The following is a 27,940-nucleotide window of genomic DNA, read 5'->3' as shown; positions in this document are numbered from 1 at the left end:
AAAGCGGACCACAATAAGGTTATACTTGTTCTATATGTATTTGATGAAAAAATTATTTAAATAATCCAAATATAATATGTATGCTGAAATATTAATGTGATAGAAGCGTAAAATAATCAACCCAGTAGATCAGACAAATACTTGCAATTGATGCGCGGTCTGCATCAGCATCTTCAGTCCTGGCATGAATGCACTGATTTCACTGAAATTGCCCTGCGACACCATGTGCGTATGTATAGCCAAACCAGCTTGGTAATCGTACTGCTTTATTGATGCTACTATTTGATGCAATCCGGTAAGGATGGTCTCACTCAACTGCAACACGAAGAAAATGTATCAATCTGTAATTTTCAAGAATGCATTCACGTTTGACAAATTAGCGAAAAGTATTGTGAAAATAATTACCATTTGATTCCTAAGCTTATCATAAAGTGATTCTAACTTCCTTACTACGTCCTCCAGTTTCCTCTTCTGTTGCTGTAATTGAGAAACACGTAAAACAAACGATAATTTCCCAGCTATTTAACTATTCATATATGCAGCACACAACGCTTGATGCTTATTCTAGAGGGTTGAAAATTGAAATACTCACAGGGTTATTTGATGCATGCAAACATTTGTTAGCTAAATTATCCAATGTTTCCTTAAGAACCAAATGCCTTTCTGGTAAGGGAGCTTTGATGACAGGAGCAGCAGGAGCCTGCAAGACATTACATACATTGCACTGGTTGTGTAACAGGTCTACATATGAGTGCATTTTCCAAATACACCATAAAGTATGAGATAGTCTTCCTTACCGGTTGTTTTTGTGGCTGTTGTTGCCCAGGACTGTATTGTGTAGGCTGGCTTGTCGGCTGGCCTCCATAATACTGCTGTGGTGGAGAGGGCTGGTTGGATGTATTCATGCGCATTGCGTCATTAGACATATATGGCTGCGACACGTTTGGGTTGAATACAGGCATTGTAATTGGTGCGGCAGCTGACTTGGGCGATTCAGGCTCCTGCAAGTACCCATTGACACTATTCAGTTGTAAAGAGCACACAACTAGTAAGAAGTAATAAATATTTCAAGGAGCTGGCACTAAGCAGGTTTAGGATTACAATCAAATCTCAACTTCCAATCATGACAACGGACAATTTCTTTTGGCATACAACATATAATTTGAGCAAATATTTGTTTCAAAACATCAAGTAATTTTCAGCATATAACACCCAAGAGTTTTCGAAACAGTACAGTATTATAAGACCATGGGCTGGTAGAAATTACAAACATAATTACACCAGACATTTATTCCGCACCGTGCCACTGAACATAATACAGTGCACCCCCAGGTTACGACGTCGGTGTTTTACGATTTTTTCGCCTTGCGCTGTGGAACACGATGTTTTGTCATCCCCTCGTCATGGCATTTTTTTCGCCATATGATCTCAACAAAAATGTCTTTCGAAATTCCAATTTGGCGGTTGGTGCGCTGAATATGGTAGAATAACGAAGATGCCGGTATGCTATTCGCCAAAATCTCTCCCGCAACGCCTGAACGAGATAAGATGCTTACTTTCTAAGTACAGCATTCTTCGTTTTTGTAAATGCTTGATATTGCGCAAATGAAATGAAAATTAGTGGAAAGTAAGCGAAAATGAAAATTTAATGTGCATTTTATCGCTTAATATAATATTTACTATAAACTTTAATTCATTATATGTATACAGTGAACTTTCGACAATATAACATTAATTCGTTTCAGTGTTGGCATTGTAAGGAGAAAATGTCCTATAAAGGGATATGGAAACCCATAGTAATTATCTAATGCAGACACCCCTGGTTCAAACATCAAAATTTGATATGCGTTATTGTACATTTTAAAAAATAGTAACAAAATAATATGTAAACCTTGGTAACTATAGTTACAGTAACTTTAGTGGATTTAGTGGTTATGATCTGCAATAAAATGTAACATTACAATGTACTATGTACAGTACAGTAGGGCGTTCTTACCTTCGAGACAGTCATATAACATAAACATTGAATTTAACTTAAATGAATTTAACTTACTAAACACACGCTTAAAGTCATGTTTTAGTATGTATTTTATGTAACTAAACTTTAATTTTGTCGTGGTCGTCTGGTTTCGTTTTCGGTATAACTTATAACGAATAATACTGAACTGAGAGGAAAAGCGAGCATCGTATCGCTTTCATGTGTTGTGAGAAGGATTTCTGTGAATAGCATGCCGGCATCTTCGTTATTCTGATGCATTTAGTCAAATTTGAATTTCGAGAGAATCTTTTGTTGGTGTCGTATGGCGGGGCGAAAAACATCGGGCTTCACACCATAAAGCGAAAAAACCGTATAACAGGGTAATCGTAACACAGGTGCATTGTATACCCTAAAACCTCTATTTGAAGGCCATCTTTATTTGAATGCCATTTCTATTTGACTGGCACTACAGAAGGGTTGAAAAATAGAGCGCTACCCTTTAATTGAATGCCACATCTGTTGATCACCACGTTGACATTCCTTGATTTGTACTAATCCATAATAGCAAGTGATCAGTAGAAGTGTCCACAAAATAGTGCTAATAATGACTCGGTTACATCATAAACTAATAATTCTTTTGTGGGGGCTGTTCGCATCGAAGTCCGTTTTCTAACTCCAAAGCATACAGTTTTTTCTTTAAAACTTTGAAAGCAAGGCCATAGAAATAATTAATAACTGTATCAGGCTAATAGTAAATCCTTGTTTAATGTGGTCTTGATACCTCGACGTATATGGAAGAATGTTTACAATTACGATGGAATCTGAACGACTATTTTCAGATTATAAATTGTGCCTTAGCACGCATGCGGCTAAAAGTTTATCCTAATTTTCGCAAAAAAATTTCCAAATTGCAATGAGTAAAAGTTTTGCTCTGGTAGAAATATTTCTGGACGCTAATATCGCTAGTTCAGCAGTGCAGAAAGAGTTGAGGTTAACAGACACCGTGGAAAGTATTGAGCAGCCAGAAGGAGATGAAATAGTTTTACAAGAAAGCAACAATCGGAACGTAACCAGCCGAACTACAGATAGAAATTTTTTTTAAACATTAATCTTTTGTTCTGCGTCTTTTATAATTACGGTTTGTTTATACCACTTTTTTTTTAAATATATATTTGTAGCATTTGATAGATTATTATTATTATATAACTAATAAATTTTCAGGTTTATAGCATATTATTTGATGGCATCATTGCGATTATCTAAACTCGGCTTACAATGGATCGATGCTCATAATCATATCTTCTCTTCTAGTGCACATAAAAAGCCAGTTCCGGCTGCAAACTGTAGCAAACGTATCAACGAGTGCAACGAACTTCAATGCAACATTGTTAAATATAGCTATAAAATATAAATATGCTTTCAAATTTAGAATGAAATAAAAAAATTGAAAGCTCTAGCAAATAGCAATGCATAATATAAGATCATTGTAGGTTAATTGCAAGTACCGTACTTTTTGGACTATTAGCCGCTACTTTTTTCTGATGTTTTGAGTCATGTGGCTTATATAAGGGTGCGGCTATTCTGTGGCTTTTTCTTTCACCGCTAGGGCGCATTAACGGGAATCTCCGGTTAGTGCGTCTCTAGCGGTGAAAGAAAACACAAAACAATGCCTAACGATACTGTTCCGTTAGACACTAGGTTAAAAAGCGTCGGTTAATACGAAACAGTGCCGCTAGGCACTGTTCCGTTTTAAACAGCAAAGTTGCTGCCATGTTAAAAAGCACCGTCCTGAGTTTTGCGGCCTATACAGAGGTGCGGTCTATGTATTGTTTTATTATCGTTTTTTGGAAAATAAAGCAGATGCGGCTTATATAGGGGTGCGGTTTATAGTCTAAAAAGTACGGTACTAGATATCAACTGGTAGAGACGCTTCTCAGCTTCCCAATGTATATTTATTTAGAGATCTACGACAAGCTGGAGGTAAGTTCTAGCAGATTTATTGCATCCAAAAGGATTAATGTCGCTCCACTCGAAGGAGAGTGCAAAATATAGGCCACATTCGCTTTGCCCGTAAAGAGGTTAAATTTAGCTTCGCAAAATTCTGAAGAACTATTTGAAAAATACAAACTCCATTTGAACGTCACCTCTAATAAAACACTCCTACAGAAAAAGGGTTGAAAAATAGAGTGATACAGCGTTCAAATAGAGGTATTACGGTAACTATATAACTACAAATATAACTTTAGTTTGTTAGTCATGAGTCCTAAGATCGATAACGACGTTGAAGGAAGAAGTGAGAATCATAACCACAATCATAAGCAGATCACATCCACTAAATACATCAAAGTTACTGTAAGTAACTATAGTTGCTAAGGTTAATATACTATATTGTTACTAATTTTTAATATGTACAGTAGGCCTACATATATAAAATTTTGATGTTTTTTACCAAGGGGCTGTTTGCATTAGATGATTACCATGGGTTTCTGTACTTCTTTATACAACATTTTCACTTTACGATGCCAACACCGGAATAAATTATTGTCACATGGCGGGGGGTTCGCTGTAATGTTGAGTCTACGTTTCTCAAGATAAGCTAACAATGAAAAATTTTTCTACTGATTACTACTTATGTAATTTAGTTTTTAGGTGATTTAGATTTTGTATCGTTTACATACTCTTATATAATATGTTAATTTTAATACTATATGTAGCTAGATGAAGTATTTGTCTTTGGACTTTAGAACAAATTGAATAAAATACAATACATCATTATTAGGAAAATAGAACTGGCCCAAACAGACATGCAAAGGGCAGCGTTATGTAATTTTTCATGAGAAACAGTACGAAACTAAAACTGTAATTACGCACGACAAATTTTGCAATAAACTGCCACATCTAAATCCTCACAAGCGCAAAGGCTAACAAATGATGCAGTACTTGCGACGATACAAATATGGTTCAAGTGCTTTCATGATGACGCCAAATGCCAACTGTCACCCAGGTGTTTTTGCTCTGCTGCAAACTGGTGAACAGCTGCAGCTGATGTCAGCGGATGTCGAACACTAAAACCAAATCTTTAACATCCTTCGCTTAAAGAAGAGAGTTAAAGAGTAGCAGGTTAATCTGTCTCTGTTATCCGCTTGCCTCTTTCTTACACAAGTTAATTTTGACAAGATATGAAGTATTATTAATGACGTTTACATATATTCAAGAAAGACCCACCAATAGTGCGCACGCGCTATAAATATATGGATACATCCCCAAAAAAGCCTTAGCTATTATTAAAATAAAGATGTCACACAAAAAATAAAGTTTCTAGGCTTACTAAAATTTGTTCAGCATTTTTTTACATAACTATTATCCTCATTTAATTTTGTAGACACAAGCATTCTAATTGGGAAGATTATTGTCAGACGAGAGGCGTACTACATTACAATAAACCTGTTAAAAAGCTACTACCACGTTCATCAGGCCCTTGGGCGCGTTGAAAATGCAATTCACTCAAGCTCTTAACATCCAATTTACTTCGCAAGAAAGAAGATAACTTCCTAACAGACCTTTTCGTGAACAGGAGGAGGATCATTCCAGCCTGAAGGGGCATTGCGCACAGCATCAACGCCAGGAACATCTACGGAGGGTGGTGCTGGTTGGTAAGCCGGGCTTGGCTGGAATGGCGTAGCTGTAACAAGATCATCAGATGCACAGCGCACTGCTATGGATTAATATCATGTCTAGCTCAACAGGTAATGGAAAAAGCAACAATTAGATTGTAAATGTATCACTCAAACCTGAAGCAATGGTGGCTGATGGGGCCGGGTTGTACAAGTTAGCAGCGTTATACGCGTTTATTGTATTCGGCTGAGAGGATGCGCTGCAAGAACAATAAACAAGCATGTGATGATTACATCAACAAACGTATACAATGACCAACCCTACAGTAGATAGCTAGAACAAAGGATTATACTAGAAATAAAAAGAATTTAAACTTACCCGCTTGCAGCAGAAGCGGGGTTGAAATAACTTGGAGCTGTAGGCTGAGAACTCTCCGCAGTAGGACTGGCAGTAGCGCTAGCGTACTTTTTGCTCAACAGTCCTGCCATATTAGAACAAGGCTTTGTTGTAACTAAAGGCTGTATCACCCTATATCGCTGTATCTCAGTGTTGATACCACAATACTTCAGTGATCGTCGGTGATAACAATGTTCAAACTATCACAAACACATCCGCCTTTACATACTAATGTTATAGGAGGTATACATTATAAAAGGTATACATTATAGAAGGTATACATTATAGGAGGTATACATTACAGAAGGTATACATTATAGAAGGTATACATTATAGGAGGTATACATTATAGGAGGTATACATTATAGAAGGTATACATTATAGGAGGTATACATTATAGGAGGTATACATTATAGGAGGTATACATTATAGGAGGTATACATTATAGGAGGTATATATTATAGGAGGTATACATTATAGGAGATATACAATATAGAAGGTATACATTATAGGAGGTATACACTATGAAAGCGTCTACTGTACACAGAACAAAAAATCAAATAGCTTACTCTAAGTCTAGGCGAAATTCAAACTAGCTAAGCTATACATTTCTAAGTTTAATTTTTTTGCTTTACTTTCAATTCTCACCAGCTCCTTCAATTTTATTTAAGAAATTGCAGTTTTGAAATGCATGGAACATAGTATGATAGATTATTTGTGGATTTCAACTCCAATATTTGCTCAAATTTTACATGATATGTTGGAAAGTGCATATGCTGACCACAGCAATATGGTCAAAATAAAGCTTGCATCTACTCACACTCGCTACTCAAACATTCTCACCTCTGGAGGCTACATGGCCAACAGACTGAGGTTGATTGTAACCAGAGTAGCCACCATAACCTCCTGTAGGCAGTGAGGGCTGAGCGTACGGTGTAGTTCCATATCCTGTACCTGGTACACCGGCACCAGGCATACCGGCACCAGGCATACCGGCACCAGGCATACCGGCACCTGGTACACCAGCACCTGGTACACTAGAAGCTGCAGTGCCAGTGATGCTTGCAGCAGGCTGTATGTTACCCATAGAATGAGCTGGTTGAATGTAGGATTGTGGTTGAGAGTTGTACGACCCGTACGAGGAAGCATAAGATGTACTGGTATTATATGTGCTGACGGCTCTGTAAAAAAGAAACAAAAGCATAACCCGAAGCAGAAAGCAAACATTTGAATTCGGTTAATAAGACATGGAACTCCTCCAAGGTGTGCCATTAAGAAAACATAGCCGAGGCCTGCTGAGCTGAGTGACCATAACTTGCCATGAATACACTTACGGAGAGGTTGCATGGGTGGCACTCATGCCAAAGCTGGTGCCAGACGACACAGGTGCAGTCCGTTCAGCAGGCTGATATGATTTTTTGTAAGCAGAGGTGGCGGGCTGACTAGCACGAACTCCACCACTGTAAGGATTGCTGCTGGCAGCATTATTCAATTGTCGGTTTTGGTTCTGCGCAGCTGTCGTCTCTGCTTTAGGCCAAGGTGAGGCACTGGGGTGCTGGCCTAATGCCATCTGCAGCCTATACTTGAGCGTACTCAATTTCTGTGACTGTAAGAGAACAAAAAACCACAATGACTGTACAACACTCGGGAGCAGATAATTACTACGAGTAGCGACCAAGATTTGACACAAGCACACAAGTTTTACAAAACCCTGAATGCACCCATATATAATATACCAGTAGCAAAATAATTCCCAAAAATCCATTTGTGAAATCTTTGCCGACAGGTCAATAACTGCAAAGGTAGAAATTTTTAACGAATCTAACTCAAAATTAGTTGTCAAACATTTCATTCGTAAATTATGGTGCAAGTGTTAATCAAACTACAAATGCAAACTACAACAACTAAAGTGCTGGCTAAGGTGAAAAAATATTTCCGAGCTAATCTTTTCTGTTTATATGCTGTGGAGTTATCAAATCTTTACTACATACACAATTACAGATGTTACTAATAATTGCTAGGTAATTGATACTCTTTGTTGGTGTGCCTATGGAGGTTTCAGAATACCTGTCATTTCAGTAGAAAAGGTCTTTATATTTCCAAATTAATTACATTGTAGTCATCAGAGCAGCATTAAAAAAAAACAAAGTAAATATCGTAAAACCTTCATTTGAACGCCATGGCGCTTTATTTTTCAATCCTGTCCTTAGAGTAGCGTTTCATTAGAAGTGGCGTTCAAATAAAGGGTGGCGTTCAAATAAAGGGTGGCATTCAAATAAAGGATGGCGTTCAAATAAAGGGTGGCGTTCAAATGAAGGGTGGCATTTAAATAAAGGGTGACGTTGTATTTTCAAACACCTTGTCAGAATGCTGAAAAGATAAATTTAACCCCTTCACGGGTGAACCCAAGGTTGCCTATATTTTGCACTCTCCCTCAGGCGTTGCGACATTAATCCTTTTGGATGCAAAAAATTTGCTAACTCACTTCCAACTTATGAATCCTTAAATGATTATACACGAGGTAGCTGATACTGTGCATGTCTCTGCCAGTTGATATATATTGCTTGAAATTACCTATGATCATTTTATAGCTTGCATTACAATTTGTTGGAGCTTTAAAGTGTTTATTTCATTTTATAACTACATTAAACAAAGTTGCATAAAAGCTCATTGCACTCATTGATATGTTTGCTAGTTTTTAGCCTAAACTAGCTTTTTACATGCAACAGAACAGGAGTTACGAGCGTCGATCCCTTGTAAGCTGATTTCAAATTACAGCAATCGCACTATTAAATAATATGCTATAAATCTGCAAATTTATAAGTTTTATAATAATCTATCAAATGCTACAAATATATATTCAAGAACAAGTGGCATAAACCAACTATAATTATACAACATGCAGAAAAAAAAATTAACATTTTAGAGCAAATATTTACATACTGTACTTTTCGGACTATAAACCGCACCCCTATATAAATAGCCTGTCTTGACAAACTGTTGTTTTTGCGGAGTTGTCCCCCGTCGAGCGGGCGAGCAACAACAGCTTGTCACAAGACGTACTGCACCTGATGCATCAGCTGCACTTATAGAGAGTTGTTCTCTTCCGTCTACGCGGCTTGGCTGCGATGTTATATCGGTCGCTCCATTGGTAATCATAACGAATTTCACGCAAAAATTTATGTAGAAAAAACAAGATTACAACATTTAACCAAAGACCAGTCTCTGTGATAAACTTTAGTAAAACTTAAAAATAAAATAAACTGAAAATAAAATCATTAAGAACAAATAAAACTGACTGATACAAAAATAGAAATACAATTGAATGAGCGCACAAATAACGACATTTTTAGTCGCTGTTGTTGCCTAAGTTCTCAAATTCTACTAAAGTTTACTGCAGAGACGGGTCGCTAGTTAAACGTTTTTATCTCAATTTTTCTACATAAATTTTTGTGCGAAATCCGTTATGATTACCAATGGAGCGACCGACATAACATCGCAACCAAGCTGCATAGACGGAAGAGAACAACTCCTTATAAGTGCAGCTGATGCATCAGGTGCAGTACGTCTTGTGACAAGCTGTTGTTGCTCGCCCGCTCGACGGGGGATAACTCCGCAAAAAACAACAGTTTGTCAAGACAGGCTACTATATAAGCCGCATCTGCTTTATTTTACAAAAAACGATAAAACAATACATAAGCCGCACCTTTGTATAGGCCGGAGAACTCAGGATGGTGCTTTTTAACACGGCAGCAACTTTTCCGTTTAAAACGAACAGTGCCTAACGGCACTGTTTAAAACGGTTTCGGTTAATACGAAACAGTGCCGTTAGGCACTGTTTCGTATTAACCGACGCTTTTTAACCTAGTGTCTAACGGAACAGTACCGTTAGGCATTGTTTTGTTTTTTTTTTCACCGCTAGAGGCGCACTAACCGGAGATTCTGGTTAATGTGCCCTAGTGGTGAAAGAAAAAGCCACAAAATAGCTGCACCCTTATATAAGACGCATGGCTCAAATCATCAGAATAAAGTAGCGGCTAATAGTCCGAAAAGTACAGTATTTAAAACTAAAAGATTAGAATCGTTTGCTCAGTCAGTTGCGTTCTGATTGCTGCTTGTTTGGAACCATTTCATATTCTTCTGGCTGTTAAATACCTTCTACAATGTCTTTTGACCTCAATCTGTCCTCTGCGCGACAGATGCCATTTTGAATAGAAACTTATAGCGCAAATAAAGAGAAACTGCGTGTTATCAAAATAGCCTCAAAATGTTAGCCTCCAAATACACAGTATCACAATTTCTATCATAAATACAAAAACGTTTTCCCATATACATCGAAGTATCAAGACTGCATTAAAAAGCGGTCTACTATTAGCCTGATTCAACTACTAATTATTTCTATGGTGTTGCAATCAGAGTTTTAACGAAAAAACCTAGAGACTTGGAGATGGAAAGCGGACTTCAACACGAACAGCAACAACAAACGAATTAATTGTTATCGATGTAATTAAGTCATTATTAGTACGGTTTTGTGATCAATTTTTTAGTGATCACTTTGCTATTATGGGTTCATAAAAATGAAGAATGTCAAATACATTAGTATCGGTCAAATAGAAGTGGCATTCAATTAAAGGGTGGGACTCTATTTCTCAGCTTTTAACTCAAATAGAGGTTTTACGGTATTAGTAAAACTAATAAAATGTTTCAAAACAGTGTTAAAGCATTTTTTCATAAAATCAAGACTCAAAATTGGAAGCTATAAGTTCACAGTAGACAAAATAAGAAGCAGCAAAGTAAGTTGTCAGGATCAACAATTTTTATTACTGCTGAATGCAGTCTGAAAAGCAGTCAAGCAATGCTGGAATTTCAAGACACTCGCCTGGAGATGGAACTCGTCTAAAAGAGAATTTTTTCCCTTTATTAAAATTGTTATATATAACGAGTTTTTCTGTACTGAAAGCAATTCAAGTGAAAATATCTTATGAACAAAAAATGTAACATAAAAACTCAATTCATGCTGGCAAGAGACCTAACGCAGTCAGCTACCAGTATGGTACATAATGAAAATGTAGCCAACCTGTGAAACTCCAGTGAGGTAGCCAAGGGCAGCTTGTAAACTGCCCTCAGCGGCGAGTAGTTCTGCGTATTCCCCTAACTTATTGGCCAATGAGCTGCCAGCCTTGATATTGTACTCCTGCCCATGCAGGTGCTCAACAGCACGCCGCAACATCATCACTTTCTCTATTAGCTCCTGCAAACATTTCCTAAATATAAGAGCTGCGGGTCTTATTAGAAAAACAGCCATTGAACTTTCTACAGAGATTTAATCTTATGATCAAAGTATATCCAGCAACTGAACACAGAGCAGGCTGCCACTGTGAGGCATGCGCCGGCCTGTTGCTACTAGCCTGTTGCTACTAGCCTGTTGCTACTAGCCTGTTGCTACTAGCCTGTATGCATCGTAACCTACCCAACTCCATAAAATGTATTACAAATTGGTTCATTATGAATACGCATATGTGTATATAAGAGTTGTCTTATTATGTATGACCAGAGTGAGGTTACCATACCTTTCATCTTTTTAAGCAAGATCTTAACAGTTTTTTCCAAGTAACCATGCAAGACAGTACAATGTTTTTTACCATAAGTGAGGACAACACGGACGATCGGTATCATAGGAATAAGGTAAAATTTACTTGTAAGGCGTCAGGAGCACTGCTGCATTCCTGCTTGGCCCAGCAATCCACAAACTTGTCGATATTGCCAGAGCAGATATAGCAGAGGACAGCATTAGCGGCGAGGTCGGGCTGAGCGCAGCATTCCAATCGTGAACCAAGTTTATCTGCATAAACACCACATAGCGGATCAGCTACAAGAAGAGTGATAAAAACAAAGGAAAAGGAAAAAAGATAAAGACAGGATACTAACCACAGAGTTGAGAAAATTCCGCAGGTTTACTGTACGTAAGTATGACTGCGAGTGCTTCCTTCCAATTCTCCAGGCTAGTGCTGTCCACTAGGCCCGCGTAATCCTTCTGCACAACTGACGCTATCAACTACAAGTAGAAGTCAACTCGGCCAATCACAGGAAGCTGAACCGGCGATGTAAAAAGTGACCTGTAAGTGAACTGAGTTTAGCTGATCGTCTGGCCGAGCTAAATACGGATAATGATAACTAGCAGTTTTTTGAGACCCTTAGCAGGCCTTGATCTACATGTTAGAAAACTATTTACATAAGCTAAAGAAGACCAGAGCATATGGCATGAACACTAATAACTAGACATGAATACCTCAAAATTTATCAACTCACACTCGATGTAGCACCAGAGCACTGTTTGAAGTACCGTCTCATAGTGCGCTGCAGCAGAGACGGTCCATCAGCATTGGCAAGTATGAGGGCGTCTGCCATACGACCTTCGTGTAGGCAGAGGTCAACAGCTTGTTCAAAGTTCCCAGTGAGTAAAGCCTGTGTAAGAAGACTCTCGCTATCTGCAAGACGATAGAGCTCAACTTAAAATTACACAAATGCAGAAAAACAGATTTTTAACATAAAAAGAACAACATAGCAGAGATAATCCGGCAAGTGAAACAGCCATGTGCAAGGAGTCCACAAGCAATAGCAGTTTTATGTATATGTTAGCGGCTGAGTAATGGAGACTGCACCCAGTTCTTCAACAGTCTAAACCAAACCTGAGCAAATGTCTGCTCCAATAATACTTGCTTGTTTCAAAATCTCAGACTAATCGAGACATAAAAATTAACAATTTCTAAAGCACCACCGATTAGACTTGTAACTATTCTATACGCTTGTAATGCCCAAAGTAATATTTATCCAACTTTACGTGTTTGAACCAAGAATACCAATGGTAATAATAATAATAGCGACAGTAAAAATAGAGATAGCGATGAGAGATGACATAATACTGCAACAGCCTTGCATATTATCGGTTGCATATTATGCATATTATCACGCAGTTGAAACTACCATAAATTATGATGAAAGCTTCAAGGTTTCATTGAGAATTTAGACGAATGTGTAGCTTAATGATTATACTTTTCATGTATGATCCGTCGGTAAAGAACTGTAACCAGAGCTGCAAAAGCTATCTCCCGGCATATACAAGAAGCAACACAAAATCACCTTCTCCATCTGTTTTAAACCGCAGCTCCATTTCCGTTGATTTCAGGAAGAAGTCTCCACCATCATCAACTGTTGATTGAAGGCCATTGGTCAGATTTTCACTAGTAGACATCTCCGATATTTTTGAGGTAACATCACTCTCTGTATCATCCGTGCTACTGGCAGTCGCGAAAGACACCTGTAAACAATCAGCAAATACACCTTCATGTACATGACATGTTTCGACCATATTGAACATAACGCCGCGATTGTACCTTCAAATTATAGACCAATCAAGTTTAACACGCGCACATATTTTGATTCGACTAGTTTGTGGAATTTCACCAACCGAACAGATCACACACCTTCTTTCTTAACGCCTCATTAGAATATTTAGCATGTGTAGAAGAAGCTAAATTTAGTGTCGGTAGGTAGGTAAACTCGAAATGACCAAAAATGGCGATGCCAAAATATATGGTTTATTTCAAGTAGATGGAAATCGCTGCTCACTATAAGTTTTTTCATTAACTTACAGTGGCAATGGAAATACTGACTGGACATATTGGAAACGACATGTTTAACGATTACGTGGAAAATCCCTGCTGACAGTGAATATTTACCAGAGGTCGCTATTGTTTTCAATATACTAAAGCGGACTACGGGCAATCGCTAGAGTCAGAATGTGTATGTACAGACTTAGCACAATATCTAACAAAGAGTGTACTAAGGCAATCCACAAATAACTAGTATGTATAGTTCACTACACATGACTAAAACCAACCAAATATTTGCTCATTATAAAATTATCAGCATTCATCGAACTAGTCGCTATTTCTGGAGATTATTGCACGTAGGAAGGAAAGAATAGAGAAATGACCAAATACATACCCCTGTAATCTTTTAAAATATACATATAATATAATATATAATACAGTAATAACTGCAGTTGACATTAATTTGTGTAGGAACTTTATCAAAAAGATTAAAATTTCTATCTGAGGTGTAGTGTACCAGGAGCATTCATAATTTGCTAAGCTAAACAGCCACAACTTCTCAATTTTTATTTTACTTAGGCATGTGAATGTTGCAAAACATTTTATAAAAATGTATTATTTAATTTTACGGTTTTTTTAAATCAGAGACAATTGATTTTGAAAGCTTTGATAAATGACCAAGGAATCTATCTAATCTATACTGTAAATGCACGCAGTCCCAAGCCAATTGTCCATAGTCACTCTAAGAACTTGGGAATAAAATTGTCTTTAAATTGTCTTAAATCAGATTCATAGGCAATGATGCTACCACAACACCACTCGGTCACCTTACCATTCCACGCATTAATATTTTAGCTGTACGACCGCATAGTACAACTCAACAAAGCGTTTTCATATGGCCAAGAGCCGCATGATGCGGCGTTAGCGGACTTCGTACAAATCATTTCTGATTAGTGAGTAGTTAATAAATTACCGTACTGTATCTGTACTTAAACAAAAGGAAACAATTTTATCTGCATGCGTCGAGCCAATAAAAATATGTTAACAACCCATCATGAGCAAAATTTCGCTTTGCAAAGACTTTTATTTTTCATTGTAATCTATTGTTAGAAATGACCAGTCATGCTAAGACGCATTACGGCTACAAATCTTTACTAATCGATCTATGGACTCAAGGTGATTTTTATTGAACAATAGTACTATTGAGAGTTATTATTCATATTTTATAAGCAATAATAATGCCACAAACTGTAATAATATTGATAAATCGTCCGACTCGGACATAGCCACAGTCGTTTCGAAAATGTCCAAAAAAGTATTTGTTCACATTCTACAACACATCTGTGGCATTTTTCAGTTTCAGCTGATGTAAAATTTTATGATTAATTTGGTATCAAAATGTTTTACAGACCAAATGGTTCAAAGGTTATGACAATTTATAAACGACCCTGTAAATATCAAGTTTTACCGAATACGTAAACAAATTAATTTGGTAGTGTAATTTATGCCCACACTGATTACTCATGACGATCTCTCACAGTGCACGAGACTGCTGAGAGTTCTAGTAAAACATATCATTTGCAACTATTTCAGAAAAGTGATCCTCTGCAGCCTTCACTTTGCTCACCCGCACTACTCATGGAAAAAAACATGGATGCTGTTCTACAGTACCTTTGGTATGTCATAAATCATTTGATCCTTTCTTTACAGTTTAAAATACACATTGACATGTATTTACAAATTATGTCAATAAATACTTTGTTTATTGGCCAACAAGGTCGCACATCTTATTGTATTAGTTACTTAGAAAAAAGATACTAAACATCAGACTGTTGCTATGTGTATGTTTATTGTAGTAAAGTTGTTGTGAATATAACTCTGCTACTGTAACATCGACAACTACTGTATAATTAACTTGCTTTTTTTTGGCCATAATAACAATTAGCAATATTAACTCTCCTCAAACCGCCACAACTCATTCCAATAAAATTTGACAGAAGGGCTACACACCATTAAAATTATCTATTTCATTTGTATATATTATATTATATATTGGTAATTTCTAACCATGTCAAGCAATAAGGGATAATTATTACTAAGCTCAACGAGCCAACAAACAAAGTACTTAATAATCAACGAAACAAGCCTTTCACTTGTTTATCTCAAAATGCAACATTTCACCGAGTGATAATGTTCAGTTCTTGTATGCTCTCATACATGATCAGTATCAAATTAATTTCAGAATTAAAAAGCAAAAGAATACCTACTTAGTAGAAAATTTCTGCACAGAATAAGCATAATAACCCAAAATATGTAGCTGCCTAATCAATCTTTCTTTATGTGGAACACATGTGACTATTGGCCCCGCTGTACGTTAGCCACAAAGGAATAACAAAAATGGTGTACCTTGCTCGAAACGGTCTGTGAGTCAAACCCCAATATGCTTAGATACCGTCTCCTCGGCTCGCTCTCAAAGTTGACCTGCGAATAGACATCAGATCAGAGCTGAGCTACTGAACTACAACTTCAATTGCAAACCGAGCAACAGAAATCTCAGATGCTAAGCGATTCATAAGTTGAAATAGCTGCTTGATAGTAGTTTGAAACACACCTGTTAATACCAAATATTTACTCTAATCAGTGTTCTCAGGCTACGCACCATAACTACACATACAAAGAATATCATGAAGACATTGTTAATCCTACCAAAATTGTAGTCAATGACATTGAACAAACACATGATATATTGGGTTCCAGGACCAACCTTGAGAAACTGCCAAAGCGTTTCCTCCTTTTCCTCCTTGCTATTGCCAACTTTGAGTGAGCAGAACTCAGCAAACTGTCTGTTGTGAAGAGCATGCTCGAGTTGAGTGGAATGGGAGACAACTTCAGCCTCTGTGCTCACTTTCTCTATTTTCACAGAGCCTTGGGTTCTCTCTGGGGTCCTCGTATTTGAGAATGTTACAAGTTTACCACCAAACTGAAACACACAATCGTATGGATGGGTAGTTATTAGCTATTAGTTAGAACTCACAAGTCATCAGTAATCATACTTGAGTTATCAACCATCTGCCAGCGCACTAGACTCGCCTGCCAGCACACTCAGTTCACCTACTAGCACACTCAGCTCACCTGCCAGCACACTCAGCTCACCTGCCAGCACACTCAGCTCACCTGCCAGCACACTCAGCTAACCTGCCAGCACACTCAACTCACCTGCCAGCATACTCAGCTCACCTGCCAGCACACTCAGCTCACCTGCCAGCACACTCAACTCACCTGCCAGCATACTTAGCTCACCTGCCAGCGCACTCAGCTCACCTGCCGGCGCACTAGGCTCACCTGCCAGCGCACTAGGCTCACCTGCCAGCGCACTCAGCTTACCTGCCAGCACACTCAGCTCACTTGCCAGCACACTCAGCTCACCTGCCAGCATACTCAGCTCAACTGCCAGCACACTCAGCTCACCTGCCAGCATACTCAGCTCACCTGCCAGCATACTCAGCTCACCTGCCAGCATACTCAGCTCACCTGCCAGCACACTCAGATCACCTGCCAGCACACTCAGATCACCTACCAGCATACTCAGCTCACCATGTTTATTTAACAAAATGTCAAATTCTACAAGGCAAAAACACTAGTTTTTCAATCAATACACAGTGGTGAATGTAATTATGGGACTATTTAAAATAAACACATTATTTGTAATTAATTCATAGTTTGATAAGTAGTAGATGAATTATAGAAATCTGCATATTAACAGAGAGCTAAGATGTTCTACACATAAATATTATTAAATATCAACTGATATTTGCCTGGTTTAGCCTCGATCTGGTGTAAAATCATGATATCTACTCAATATGACAAAAAATCCAATTAAAACTAAGCTCATATTTATCGACAAATTTGGCCAAATTTAGCATGGTATTATGAACACGTGTACACTTAACTACACCAAAGTAAATAAGTAAGTAAGTAGTAGTAAGTACCTTTCGGGTACTTATTAGTAGTATGTTAATATTTAGTTGACCGGCCCTTATTGTTAATCACTGAATAGGCTAAAATGGGTGCCCAATAAATAAACTATATTTCTTGAGAATACATTTGGCGGCAGACAGAGGGTCTACAAAACTTGATTCTCAAATATGTATAGTATGTATGGTCTGAGATAATAAAGAAAGGGAGTTTATGTCATAAATAACAAAGATGACGAAAAAACATTATTAGATGGTCCCATAATTATGATCGCCAATACTTTACCTAAAATTCATTAAAACAAGTAAATGTGTTTAGAAACATTTAGAAACTTACGGCAAATGAAGCTCCACATGTCCTCTTTAGCCACTTGGGTGCTTTAGATATCTGTGGCACAACTATTTTTTCCACCTGAGGAACAGCGTGTGGAGAGGTCATGTTGTCAAATCCACCAAATGAATCGGCGATCTGCAGGTTGTGAAGAGACAAAGGAAATCTGATTAGCGCAGCCACAGACCAGAACCAACTATTATATGACTATTATATATATTATACTAATATATCATACAACTGCTACCTACTGCCTAACATGGGCATCGTTATGTTTCAATCCGTTAAAGTCTAACTTCTTGCTACAAATTGTTCATCTATAAAATGCCGTTGTGCAATCATCTTATGAATCATTAATCATCTTATGAATGAATTATAGATCATTATGAAACATTTTTTTCCAGCAATGGACACAATTGTTGTAATAAAATTGTACAGGCCTTTCAAACTCTTAAAGTCCACTCAGAAACTAAGGTTAACATAAGTAAGCATAGAAACTATACACCAACAACACATGGAAATGACAAATATTATCGATCTTTGACTAATCTAAACAATAAGACTTCCGACATTGACAATACTGCTGTCATTGTTAAAGGTTGACTTGCAACAAAATTCACATTACAGTTATTTGGTATCATAAGATTCACCATGTCTTACTCTGTTGTGTTCTAGGTGCAAAATATATGGAAATGTGATTACAAGCTCTTAAAAGCTCAAAAACAAACAGTTAATCGCAGCCACACGAGACCGCCGTAGTTTGGATTCGCTTTCCAAAACGGCTCAAATGAGACGTAGTTGTTACAGGATGGTTTCTGTTTACACTTTCATGCAACCTCATTCGTCGAAACATTTTCACAAATATACTTCACGCATTCAATAAAACCATGTCTATTGTTTTTACGCGACTGTTTTATCGTCATTGTAATGCTGTCACTTTTAGCGCTGATATCTTATAACTTACCATAAAAAATCGTTAAACTTTTTAACCTTACCTCGAAGGAGTATATATCATTGTCTGATAATCATGACGAGCCTGTTGGTTACCTGTGATAATCGAAAAGAGCTGCAAAAATTATTTGTGAAGTATTGGGTCACGTGATCAGATTACGACTTGACGATTGAATAATTCCGAAAGAAAACTGTAAAGTAGTGAGCATCTATATTTGATACGGGGTCTTCGGTAAAACCCGAAGTGTCTGTCATAAATTAGTGCTACGATAAGTTTTACATTAAGCTTTTTATTGGCCTTTCAATTCACGTGAGAATATCACGTGACAAGACGATAACCAAACTGTAATGAATACGTCAGAGAAATAAAGAGATTCCAATCTACAGCGGCTTTTCGTTTTTGAGCTTTTAAGAGCTTGTAATCACATTTCCACGTATTTGACACCTACAACACAACAGAGTAAGACATGGTGAATCTTTTGATACCAAATAACTGTAAAGTGAATTTTGTTGCAAGTCAACCTTTAACGTGTCTCTAGACATGCATACATGTGCCATTGCATCATAAACAGACGGCAGCATGATGATGACGGTGCAGAATAGACTGGCAGCATTATAACCTGCGTCAAAAGTACATATTCTTAACAAAATGCTATTTTTTATATTCGGAATATATTGTACTGTATGTATTTGTTAGTAAAGGAACACATCGAGTTGAGGAAATAACTCCCACATTCGGTATAGTTGGCTAGCGGTATTCAGATGACATGATGATTTGTCTGAACATACTTAATGAGTCAAGTAAAGGAAAGATTATTTCTATTACCAGACAGATCTCGCTTTTCAAGTGTTAGAGCTCACTGAAGCCCAATAGCAGACAGAAATAGCACCATGCAAGATAATAACATATAAATAAGCAAAGATCCTAACAACATAAAACTGTGAGTAGCTAACACAAGCTGGGTAAGATATGCAGAACAGAGAAGGTGTGAAACAAGCGAACAAGCGGGTAACAGACAAAGCAAACATTACGATGGTCATACCTGACTCTGTTTAAACAGAAAAAAATCTCAGGTTTACAAGGTCGATGCAGAAAATTTAAAATAATAATATAAATGGCTTTATTTGTCTCTTGAAAAAGAGAACATGGCGCAATTCATATTTATTTCTTAACGGTATAACGCCAGGACTGTTTAAGTCTCCATGTGTTAGTGTTCTTTGCATATGCAAATATGTCGCATTCATCGACAGCTTGAATTTAAACAGATTTTCTACCTATTGAATCAAACATATTAACCAAAAGTACGCACAGTCTATAAACATAATATAGTCCTACTTTTTTGCAATCAAACTTATTACAATGACATCTTCAAACAGCACCATTCTTATATCAAAAAAACCTTCAAATAATGCATTCCGTTAGGTATAACAACTCGGAATATATTGGAATACTGATATTCACAGAAAATCCCGCATTATATAATTTGGAGATGAATAATAATCAAAGAACCCAGACCTGTAGGAACTAACTGTAAGTAGAAAATATAGTATTAGACAAGGTATGAGGGAAGGCGCTGACCTTACTGGTAGAAGAGAGGGACTGAGATGAGAGCTCTCCCCCCATGATGGAGTAGACACCAACTCGGCCATCAAAGGAACAAGTAGAGAAGCACTGCGGATTGCGTGGGCACCACTGAACATCAAAGCACCACTGACCTGTCAGAGGAAGCTCGAATGTCACCTACAAAAAAGAGATCGACGTATATTGCGTGTGGGAGGGCATAATGCGACTCCCACCATCTACATGTAGAGTAACAGATCGTGGCAAGATATTTTGCAATGTAGCGGTATGACAATTCATTTAGCATTTTTGAAAACAAAAGACAACAAAATTTTGCCATATTTTTCAATTCGATCGTGTTGAACGTACACCCAATCAGCTACGAGCTGATGACGTGAAACCTTCTATTGCCTCAATAGTTACGGATGTAGGACTAAGGAATGCCACAATTACTTAGAATAAATGCTAGGTGCTTTCAGAAATAGCTGGACCGGTCATTCGCTGACTTCCAATTGCAACATTCACTCTGAGCTGTTGAGATTTCAGTTGAGTACCATAGCCATTCATTTCAGCAGTGTGGATATTCAATCCATCACTGAACACTCATGCCAGCTCTGTGGACACTCATTCCAGCACTGTGGACACTCAGTCCAGCACTGTGGACACTCTGTCCAGCACTGTGAACATTCATTCCAGCACTGTGGACACTCAGTCCAGCACTGTGGACACTCAGTCCAGCACTGTGGACACTCAGTCCAGCACTGTGGACACTCAGTCCAGCACTGTGGACACTCGGTCCAGCACTGTGAACATTCATTCCAGCACTGTGGACACTCAGTCCAGCACTGTGGGCACTCAGTCCAGCACTGTAGACACTCAGTCCAGCACTGTGGACACTCGGTCCAGCAATGCGGACAGTCATTCCAGATTCCCCTACAGCTTCAATTCCCTCTATCAACTAGGTTGATACTAAGATGTTGAAATGATTGACTAAATAGAATCTTTGCTCGTTTGTAATGAATAGTAAAATGCTGTCCGGAGGCACTTTTTTCAGTCATATTCTGATTTATAATCAAAAGCTTTGAAGATGATTCTGGAGAAATTGGACCGATGTTATCATTGACATTCCCATATAGTCTAAGTTCATGGGGTCAGCAGGTAAGCAACCACAACATATCATCAGCATACTCTAAGCCACTCAAATGGGTTCCTACCTCTCCGCCTATGACATCCGCATTTGCATTCCAACAGAGCAGCCTATTATCCTTGCCAGATGAAATGAGCAAATCAGGATCAGACCGACTCCATGCCATTGAGAGTAGCCCTCGTGAGTGTTTTTCTAACACCTAGCAAGCACAACACACCAGTTTTACGGTAATAAGTTAGAAACCAATTCATTCGCAAAAGAGTAAGCGATACAAAAGAGAGGGCACCGCATACCTTAAGTGGAGAAGCAGCAAACCTGAGATCCCACAGCTGTATGACGGGTGAATGATCATCCTCTGATGAAAGAACTAGCTGAGTTGCTACCTCAGGATGCCATGTTACTAACTTTGACTTAATCTGTAAAGTATTAGAAATACCTTTTCTGCGATGTTACGCACAAAGACTCACCTATTCCTAAAATATTCTAATGCTATGCATACCACCAGCCTTGAACACATGAGGCCAAAAGATGCAAGAGCAAACAACTGCAAAACTTTATAAAACTATTTCTATCAGTTGTTGAATTACATCTTTTTAGAATTTTAACCTTTTAGAATGCTTTTCATAAAAAATGTTTTACATAATCGCTGCCTTAGTTTTTCTGGTAGAGCAATCAAAGTAAAAGCGAAGAGTACCTGTTAATGGGCAGAGTAAAATATAAGAAATAAAACTAATAGTACTGAGGAGTAACACTTGCTAATGAATAGTAACACCAACAACCGAGCAGTGACACCTGCCATTTAGCAGCAATACCTGCCATTCAGAAGCGACACCTGCCATTCAGCAGTAACACTTGCAATTCAGCAGAAAAAACTGCCATTCAGCAACGACACCTGCTATTCAGCAGCCATACCTGCCATTCAGCAGAGACACTTGCTATTCCGCAGTGACACCTGCCATTCGGCAGTGACACTTGCCAAAGCATAGCAATAATAGTCACTGTGCAGTGACACTTGTTTTAAGCAAGACTATGTAGAGCAAATGTAACTGCAGTGAAACTCACCCGTGACATGCTATCACTAATCTTAATAATAGGCTCACTCTTCCTCAGGTCCCAGACTACACAGCGAGTATTAAGTGCACTCGCCAGTATATGCTGCACTTGACAATTCCATGAAAGGCATGTTACATCATCAGAGGGTTGTGACTTAGCACCAGGTGACATCGGTGTGGTCGGATTATTTAGGTCCCAAAGATATATTTCGGAATCGCTGCCACCAGATGCCAGCAAATTATCCTATGACAACAACAAGCAGCTATAAAAGCAACATCACATTTTTTGTGGAATCGGGTTATCATGAAACAATATCGGATGTTGGAGAAAGGAGATATGCAACCAGCATCTAAACTAAACATTCTGCCTAGCAACTTATTTTTACTAATTTGAATTTAAACATACTTCAACAATATATTCCTGGGCTGCTGAAGATCTTTGCAAATGCTCATTTTTAATTATCAAGCTTGATATTTAAACCAGCCACTGAGCAGAGCAAGGAATTGCATATATTCAATATAAGACTGTAGCTTGGTCTCTCACTTGAGGTTCAATGGCAGTCGCGTCACATATTAAACCTACTCGGACAAGGTGATACTGAAACAACAGGTTTCTATGGAGCTGCAACAAACTGAGCCACACTGTCACAAGAAGCTTAAGCCCTCACACCAAAAACTATTACCTGGTATTTGTTGAAATCGAGAGCACCGACATTACCGACGTGCTTTGATAAGTTGAGGATTTGAGAATCCGACTCTTGCATGATAAGCTTGGAGGCATCCCAGGCACAGACTAATCCTTTATCAGTCCCGCCAACAATAACACCTGATGAGTGGCTGCCATCTTTCATACCCAAATTCCCCCATACCACCTGCGACAAAAACAGAATTGAGTATTGTTAAACTTTCATGCTCCTAGTTTTCACACATGACCTATAAACTGTCTAAAACTGAAGTTTCACAGACAGTCACTAGCAGGTGGTATTCATACAACTGAAGTGCTTATTCATACAAGCATAAATACAAGTCAGTTCATATCTACATGTAAGTACAATTCATATAAGTACTATTAACTTAGCTAATTCATTCAAGTGAAACACGGAAGAAGACAACTTCTGCAATGTTTCAGCTAACAAGAAGGGCAACTATAAAACCTTTAATATATGAGATCAATATTTAATGATTGAAATTTACATGCTAATTTGACAGGCACATAAAAAGGTAGAAGGTGGTAAAATATATATCACACCTTGGCTAAAACACAGATAATAGCAAACAAATAAGCACAAACTTACTTTATTGAACCTGTGATCGGTGTCTGTAGAAGTTACAAGTTCACAATCATATCCTGTTTCCTCAGGGTTAAACTTGAAGACTTCTAGCTTAGACTGGGTGCTGAAGCTAGCATCAAGCTGTTGAGCAGCCGTACCACAGGCGAGATACACAGGATGCTGTTCAGCGGGTGACCAGGCTACATTAGCAGTGCGTTCAATCTCTTTCACCTTCATTTGGAGTCCAGACTAACTAGCTCATTCTACAACGATCTCTTACCGTAGAGCAGACATCTCTAATGTGAGTTCAGAAGGTTTTATGCTATGTTTTACAATATTATTCATCTCAATAGTCTCACATAAGTAATAAAAATTGGCTAATACAAGCTTATAAATGTCCAAAGAACAGTTGCTGCCATATTAAATGTCATCTTACTACAATGAAACCTTCTCAAATTCAGACTCTCAAGATTAATGTTGTACAATACATCTAACTCGTTTACGATAAAACCTCTACACATTTTGCAGTCTCTCTAGGGTATGGCATGACAGTTTCTATTGACCAAAGTCAGGATGTTTGCAGGCTCAATCTATTCAATATGCATAGCAGCATTAAAAATACTTGATCCGTAAAAGAATATCTTTGATTGAACTTTGTTAGCCTATTCCTTTCACAATATTCTTAGTGATAATCCAAGTTTTTTTATTTGAACAAGCCTACTAAGGTGATTATCATTGACATGACTCTTTCTAGGAGATAAACAAGAGATCATGGCTGATTCATACTATTAATATTGCTATTAACATTATCAGATTATTAATTACAATTCGGAAGAATTTAGGCAGAAACTAAAAATCTAAAACATGCTCATACTTGAAAGCAGTAAGCTATTAGCAGATCGATAATATCGACTTCTCTCACTACTGCCACAACTTAACAAAGTTATGAGATATTGTGTACATTTATGTAAGGGCTTTAGTAGAAGGCTTCATCTTATTTTTGATCTTGATAACTTTATTCAAATTGGCTATTTGTTTTTCAATGGGCAAACATACGTGATCAGTTGCAGCACTTAGGAACTCATAGACTAGCAAACAACAACATTTCAACTGTTTGTGTATGTAATCAAATGACTATTCAAGACCGTAGTTGTTTTTCAAACTGCGGGCGATTGCGCATGTAAATTTTAGCCAGTTATAAAAAACTGACGCTTTAAACAGCCTAGAATTTGGTGATTCTACAAAAAAGACTGGTTAACAGGAGGTAGCTAACAAATGGCTCCACCTGAACATTACTCAACACAACCTTCAAACTTCACATAAAATAAATATTAACTACAACTCAAATAAGATATGACTCCACATTGGATAAACATTGACTTAGCATAGAATAAACATTAACTCCACATAAAATGAAGTTCTATGAACTTAACCTTTTGAACTCTAGCCACCCTTGTCAATGTGTCAGTCACCTTGGGCAGTTTGTCCAATGATCCAAAGTTTTTGAATGTTTATTAATACATTTAAATGGGCTCATAATACAATGATATTTGGTAAAAGACTAATAAAAAGTCCAGCAACATACAGCAAATGTCATAAAATAGAAACAAATTGTTTCACAGTTATTCGGGCTAAAACCGTAGAAATTCGTAAGATTTTAAAAACTTGTAAACATCTTTACAGTAGCATCATATCCATCGAGCACTAGTTCATCATCATTTTATGACTCAAAATAATCTGGAAAATTATATAGTTAGTATCATATAGTTCTTCATTTGCATCACAATCGTCCATGACCTACCAACAAACGATTCGTTTCAACAAAAATTGTTAAGTAACTAAGGAAGTACAAAAAAAATGTATATAAAGATATTTGAAAACGGTTAAAAATAGAAATGAAATTTCTGGTTTAATGCCCTGTGCAAGAACTAATTTGATTGAATTACGCTGTTATTTTGAAACAGCATTTGTAACTAGAGCCATGTGATCGTCGGTATTCCAGTCGTGAGGGTTTCTGACACACCCTATGCAAAACCTAAATACCGGCCATTAGGGTTCTAAAGGTTAACTGACTTGTTTTTTAGATTTAAGCTATGTAAATTTTATAGATTTTACACTATGTGAATCGCGTAGAGGTTTATTTTTGCATAACTGAAATTCAGTTTAGGAAAAATGTAAAGATTGCTTACAATAAATACAGTAAAAACTAAATTAACACGAAAATGTAGAAAAAAGGTTATGAGTACAATTTTTGAACAATTAGACAGCAAAAAGCATAGAGTACTCAAAAAGAAATTTTGTTAGAAATAACTGTCAGCTATATAATGCTTTCAGTCTAGATATACTGGTTTCAGTCTAAATTAATATTTCATATAAATCACATCCTGTCATTTTGCTTCCATATCATTTTATCGTTATTTGTATTCCCTGAGACCAGATAACTCATTTTCTGTAAAACTAATACAGGACTTTTTAGACATTAAAAATCTGTCAGCAAGGGGTAAGCAATGTCACAAAAACATATCTCTGGCAAGTGCCATTTTATGCACGTTTTAGCCGATAGCAGGACAGAAGACTCGAGTTGGATTTGTTTTATCTGCTTCTGAAATAGAATTCGCATAGTAGCTCAAAGGATAAGTGAAGAGAACTGGATGGTAACACTAGCAGACCAAGCACCTATTTTCAATGGTTTAACCTCGCCTTCTTACAGACAAACAAGACATAAAACAATAGACAGAAACAAAGGTGTTGTGAACTTAAAACTTCGGTCATAAAGCGTATTAAATGAATCAGCGCCATCATAGTTGTAAAACTTGTAATTAGATGAAAGCATTAAGGCATGTGAATGACAAAATTGATACGCTAACTATATTCATATTTGTGGTTAGCGGGCAAAATAATGTTGAATTATTTGATAGATATATGTATGACTGTCACAATATTCAAGCCTATACATGGTCTAGTCAGCCTACAATCTAACGAATCAGCAGATCTGAAGAATCTGTATTCAGTCCATTCAACGCAGATTTGTTTAGTTAACAATCAGTTGCAAACATTGTAGTTAGTGGTCGAAAAAAGAGATGATAGGCAATAGATATCTAAATAATTTAATCTGACATGCATAATAAGAAACTTAAAAGCAATAAAAAAGCAAACAGTCATAACTAACAAAACTCGTTAAACAGTTCCATCACAAAACTTCGAATTACTGTTCATTGTCGCTTTCTATTGGTTCCCATGAGTGTTTCCCATCAATGGGAAACACTCATGGGAACAAGAGTCCCATCAATATCCTTGTTGTTTCATTGACGAACCTCGTCTAAACTGTTACCTGTGATTCAGCACTAAACAAAAAATTCGGTTTAGTAGCGAAACAGATAGGAAAAAGATGTATTGGAGGCAATCAGTCAGGCTCATCACCGGTCAATCGACTGTTCTTACGTTTATAACCTGTTTATAACCTCCTCCAATAAAATGCCTAGTTGCACAATTACTCATAAAACGATTATCGACGATACTCAAATTTCTTGTATTGGATAAAAAGACAGTATTCCAAGTTATAGATATTATTATTGAGTTGTTTGCAAGTATGCCGGATGTCCGAGAAGTTCATTGAACCAAGAACTAGTCGGTTAAAACTGCTATTGACAATTTTACAGGCGTATGGGTCGCCAAAAGCTACAAAATAATTATACAAATACAAAAAAAACTTCAAGTAAAGCTGTTATTCTAGCATGTCCTATCTTCATAAGTATACCTACCAGATACAAACATGAAACTATAGGTTCATTATGATGTTGACGCGCAGTGAAAGTACGTGGCTTAATACCCACAATTCATAGCATTTTCACAAATAACATTTGTGTGGATCGCTAAATAAAATGACTTGCTAGCTGCGTTTGATTAAAATACATATTTCTCCAAAACTTCCGATTTGATTGAAGTCGCTTATTAAGCGGATATTAAATCTGCTTAGTTACTGAACAACTGATCAGTACTTCAAACGTTAAATGCAAATACCGCGTAGCACATATCAATACCTTCGTTAGAG

At 37.4% G+C, this 27,940-nt stretch overlaps 1 protein-coding gene across 1 annotated transcript; it reads right to left on the bottom strand.

Annotated features, from left to right (window-relative positions):
• Positions 1–19: 19 nt before the first annotated feature.
• LOC137400588 (protein transport protein Sec31A-like) lies at positions 20–27,723 on the bottom strand. Its single transcript, XM_068086922.1, has 24 exons — positions 27,651–27,723; positions 23,914–24,152; positions 23,302–23,490; positions 22,629–22,862; positions 21,860–21,982; positions 21,634–21,765; positions 20,438–20,599; positions 17,914–18,045; positions 16,367–16,582; positions 16,009–16,083; positions 13,130–13,307; positions 12,299–12,477; positions 11,918–12,044; positions 11,686–11,831; positions 11,067–11,240; positions 7,324–7,595; positions 6,833–7,170; positions 5,972–6,074; positions 5,770–5,852; positions 5,539–5,660; positions 798–1,001; positions 593–700; positions 406–477; positions 20–315 (listed from the first exon to the last, which is right to left on the bottom strand). The coding sequence occupies exons 2-24, from the start codon at positions 24,124–24,126 to the stop codon at positions 130–132; spliced, it is 3,768 nt and encodes a 1,255-aa protein (XP_067943023.1). The 5' UTR covers positions 24,127–24,152; positions 27,651–27,723; the 3' UTR covers positions 20–129.
• Positions 27,724–27,940: the final 217 nt, after the last annotated feature.

The sequence above is a fragment of the Watersipora subatra genome, chromosome 1 (assembly GCF_963576615.1).
Source record: "Watersipora subatra chromosome 1, tzWatSuba1.1, whole genome shotgun sequence".
In the NCBI taxonomy this organism is placed as follows: Eukaryota; Metazoa; Bryozoa; class Gymnolaemata; order Cheilostomatida; family Watersiporidae; genus Watersipora; species Watersipora subatra.
The sequence above is the reverse complement of the archived record's forward strand: the minus strand, read 5'-3'. Positions and strand labels throughout refer to the sequence as shown.

Coding starts and splice junctions, on each gene's coding strand:
- LOC137400588 (XM_068086922.1), bottom strand. CDS start 24,126: ATGAAGGTGAAAGAGATTGAACGCACTGCTAATGTAGCCTGGTCACCC. Junction 21,983..22,628: donor TTAGTGATAGCATGTCACGG/GTGAGTTTCACT, acceptor AATACTTTACAG/ATTAAGTCAAAGTTAGTAAC. Junction 13,308..16,008: donor CACAGACCGTTTCGAGCAAG/GTACACCATTTT, acceptor GATTGTTTACAG/GTGTCTTTCGCGACTGCCAG.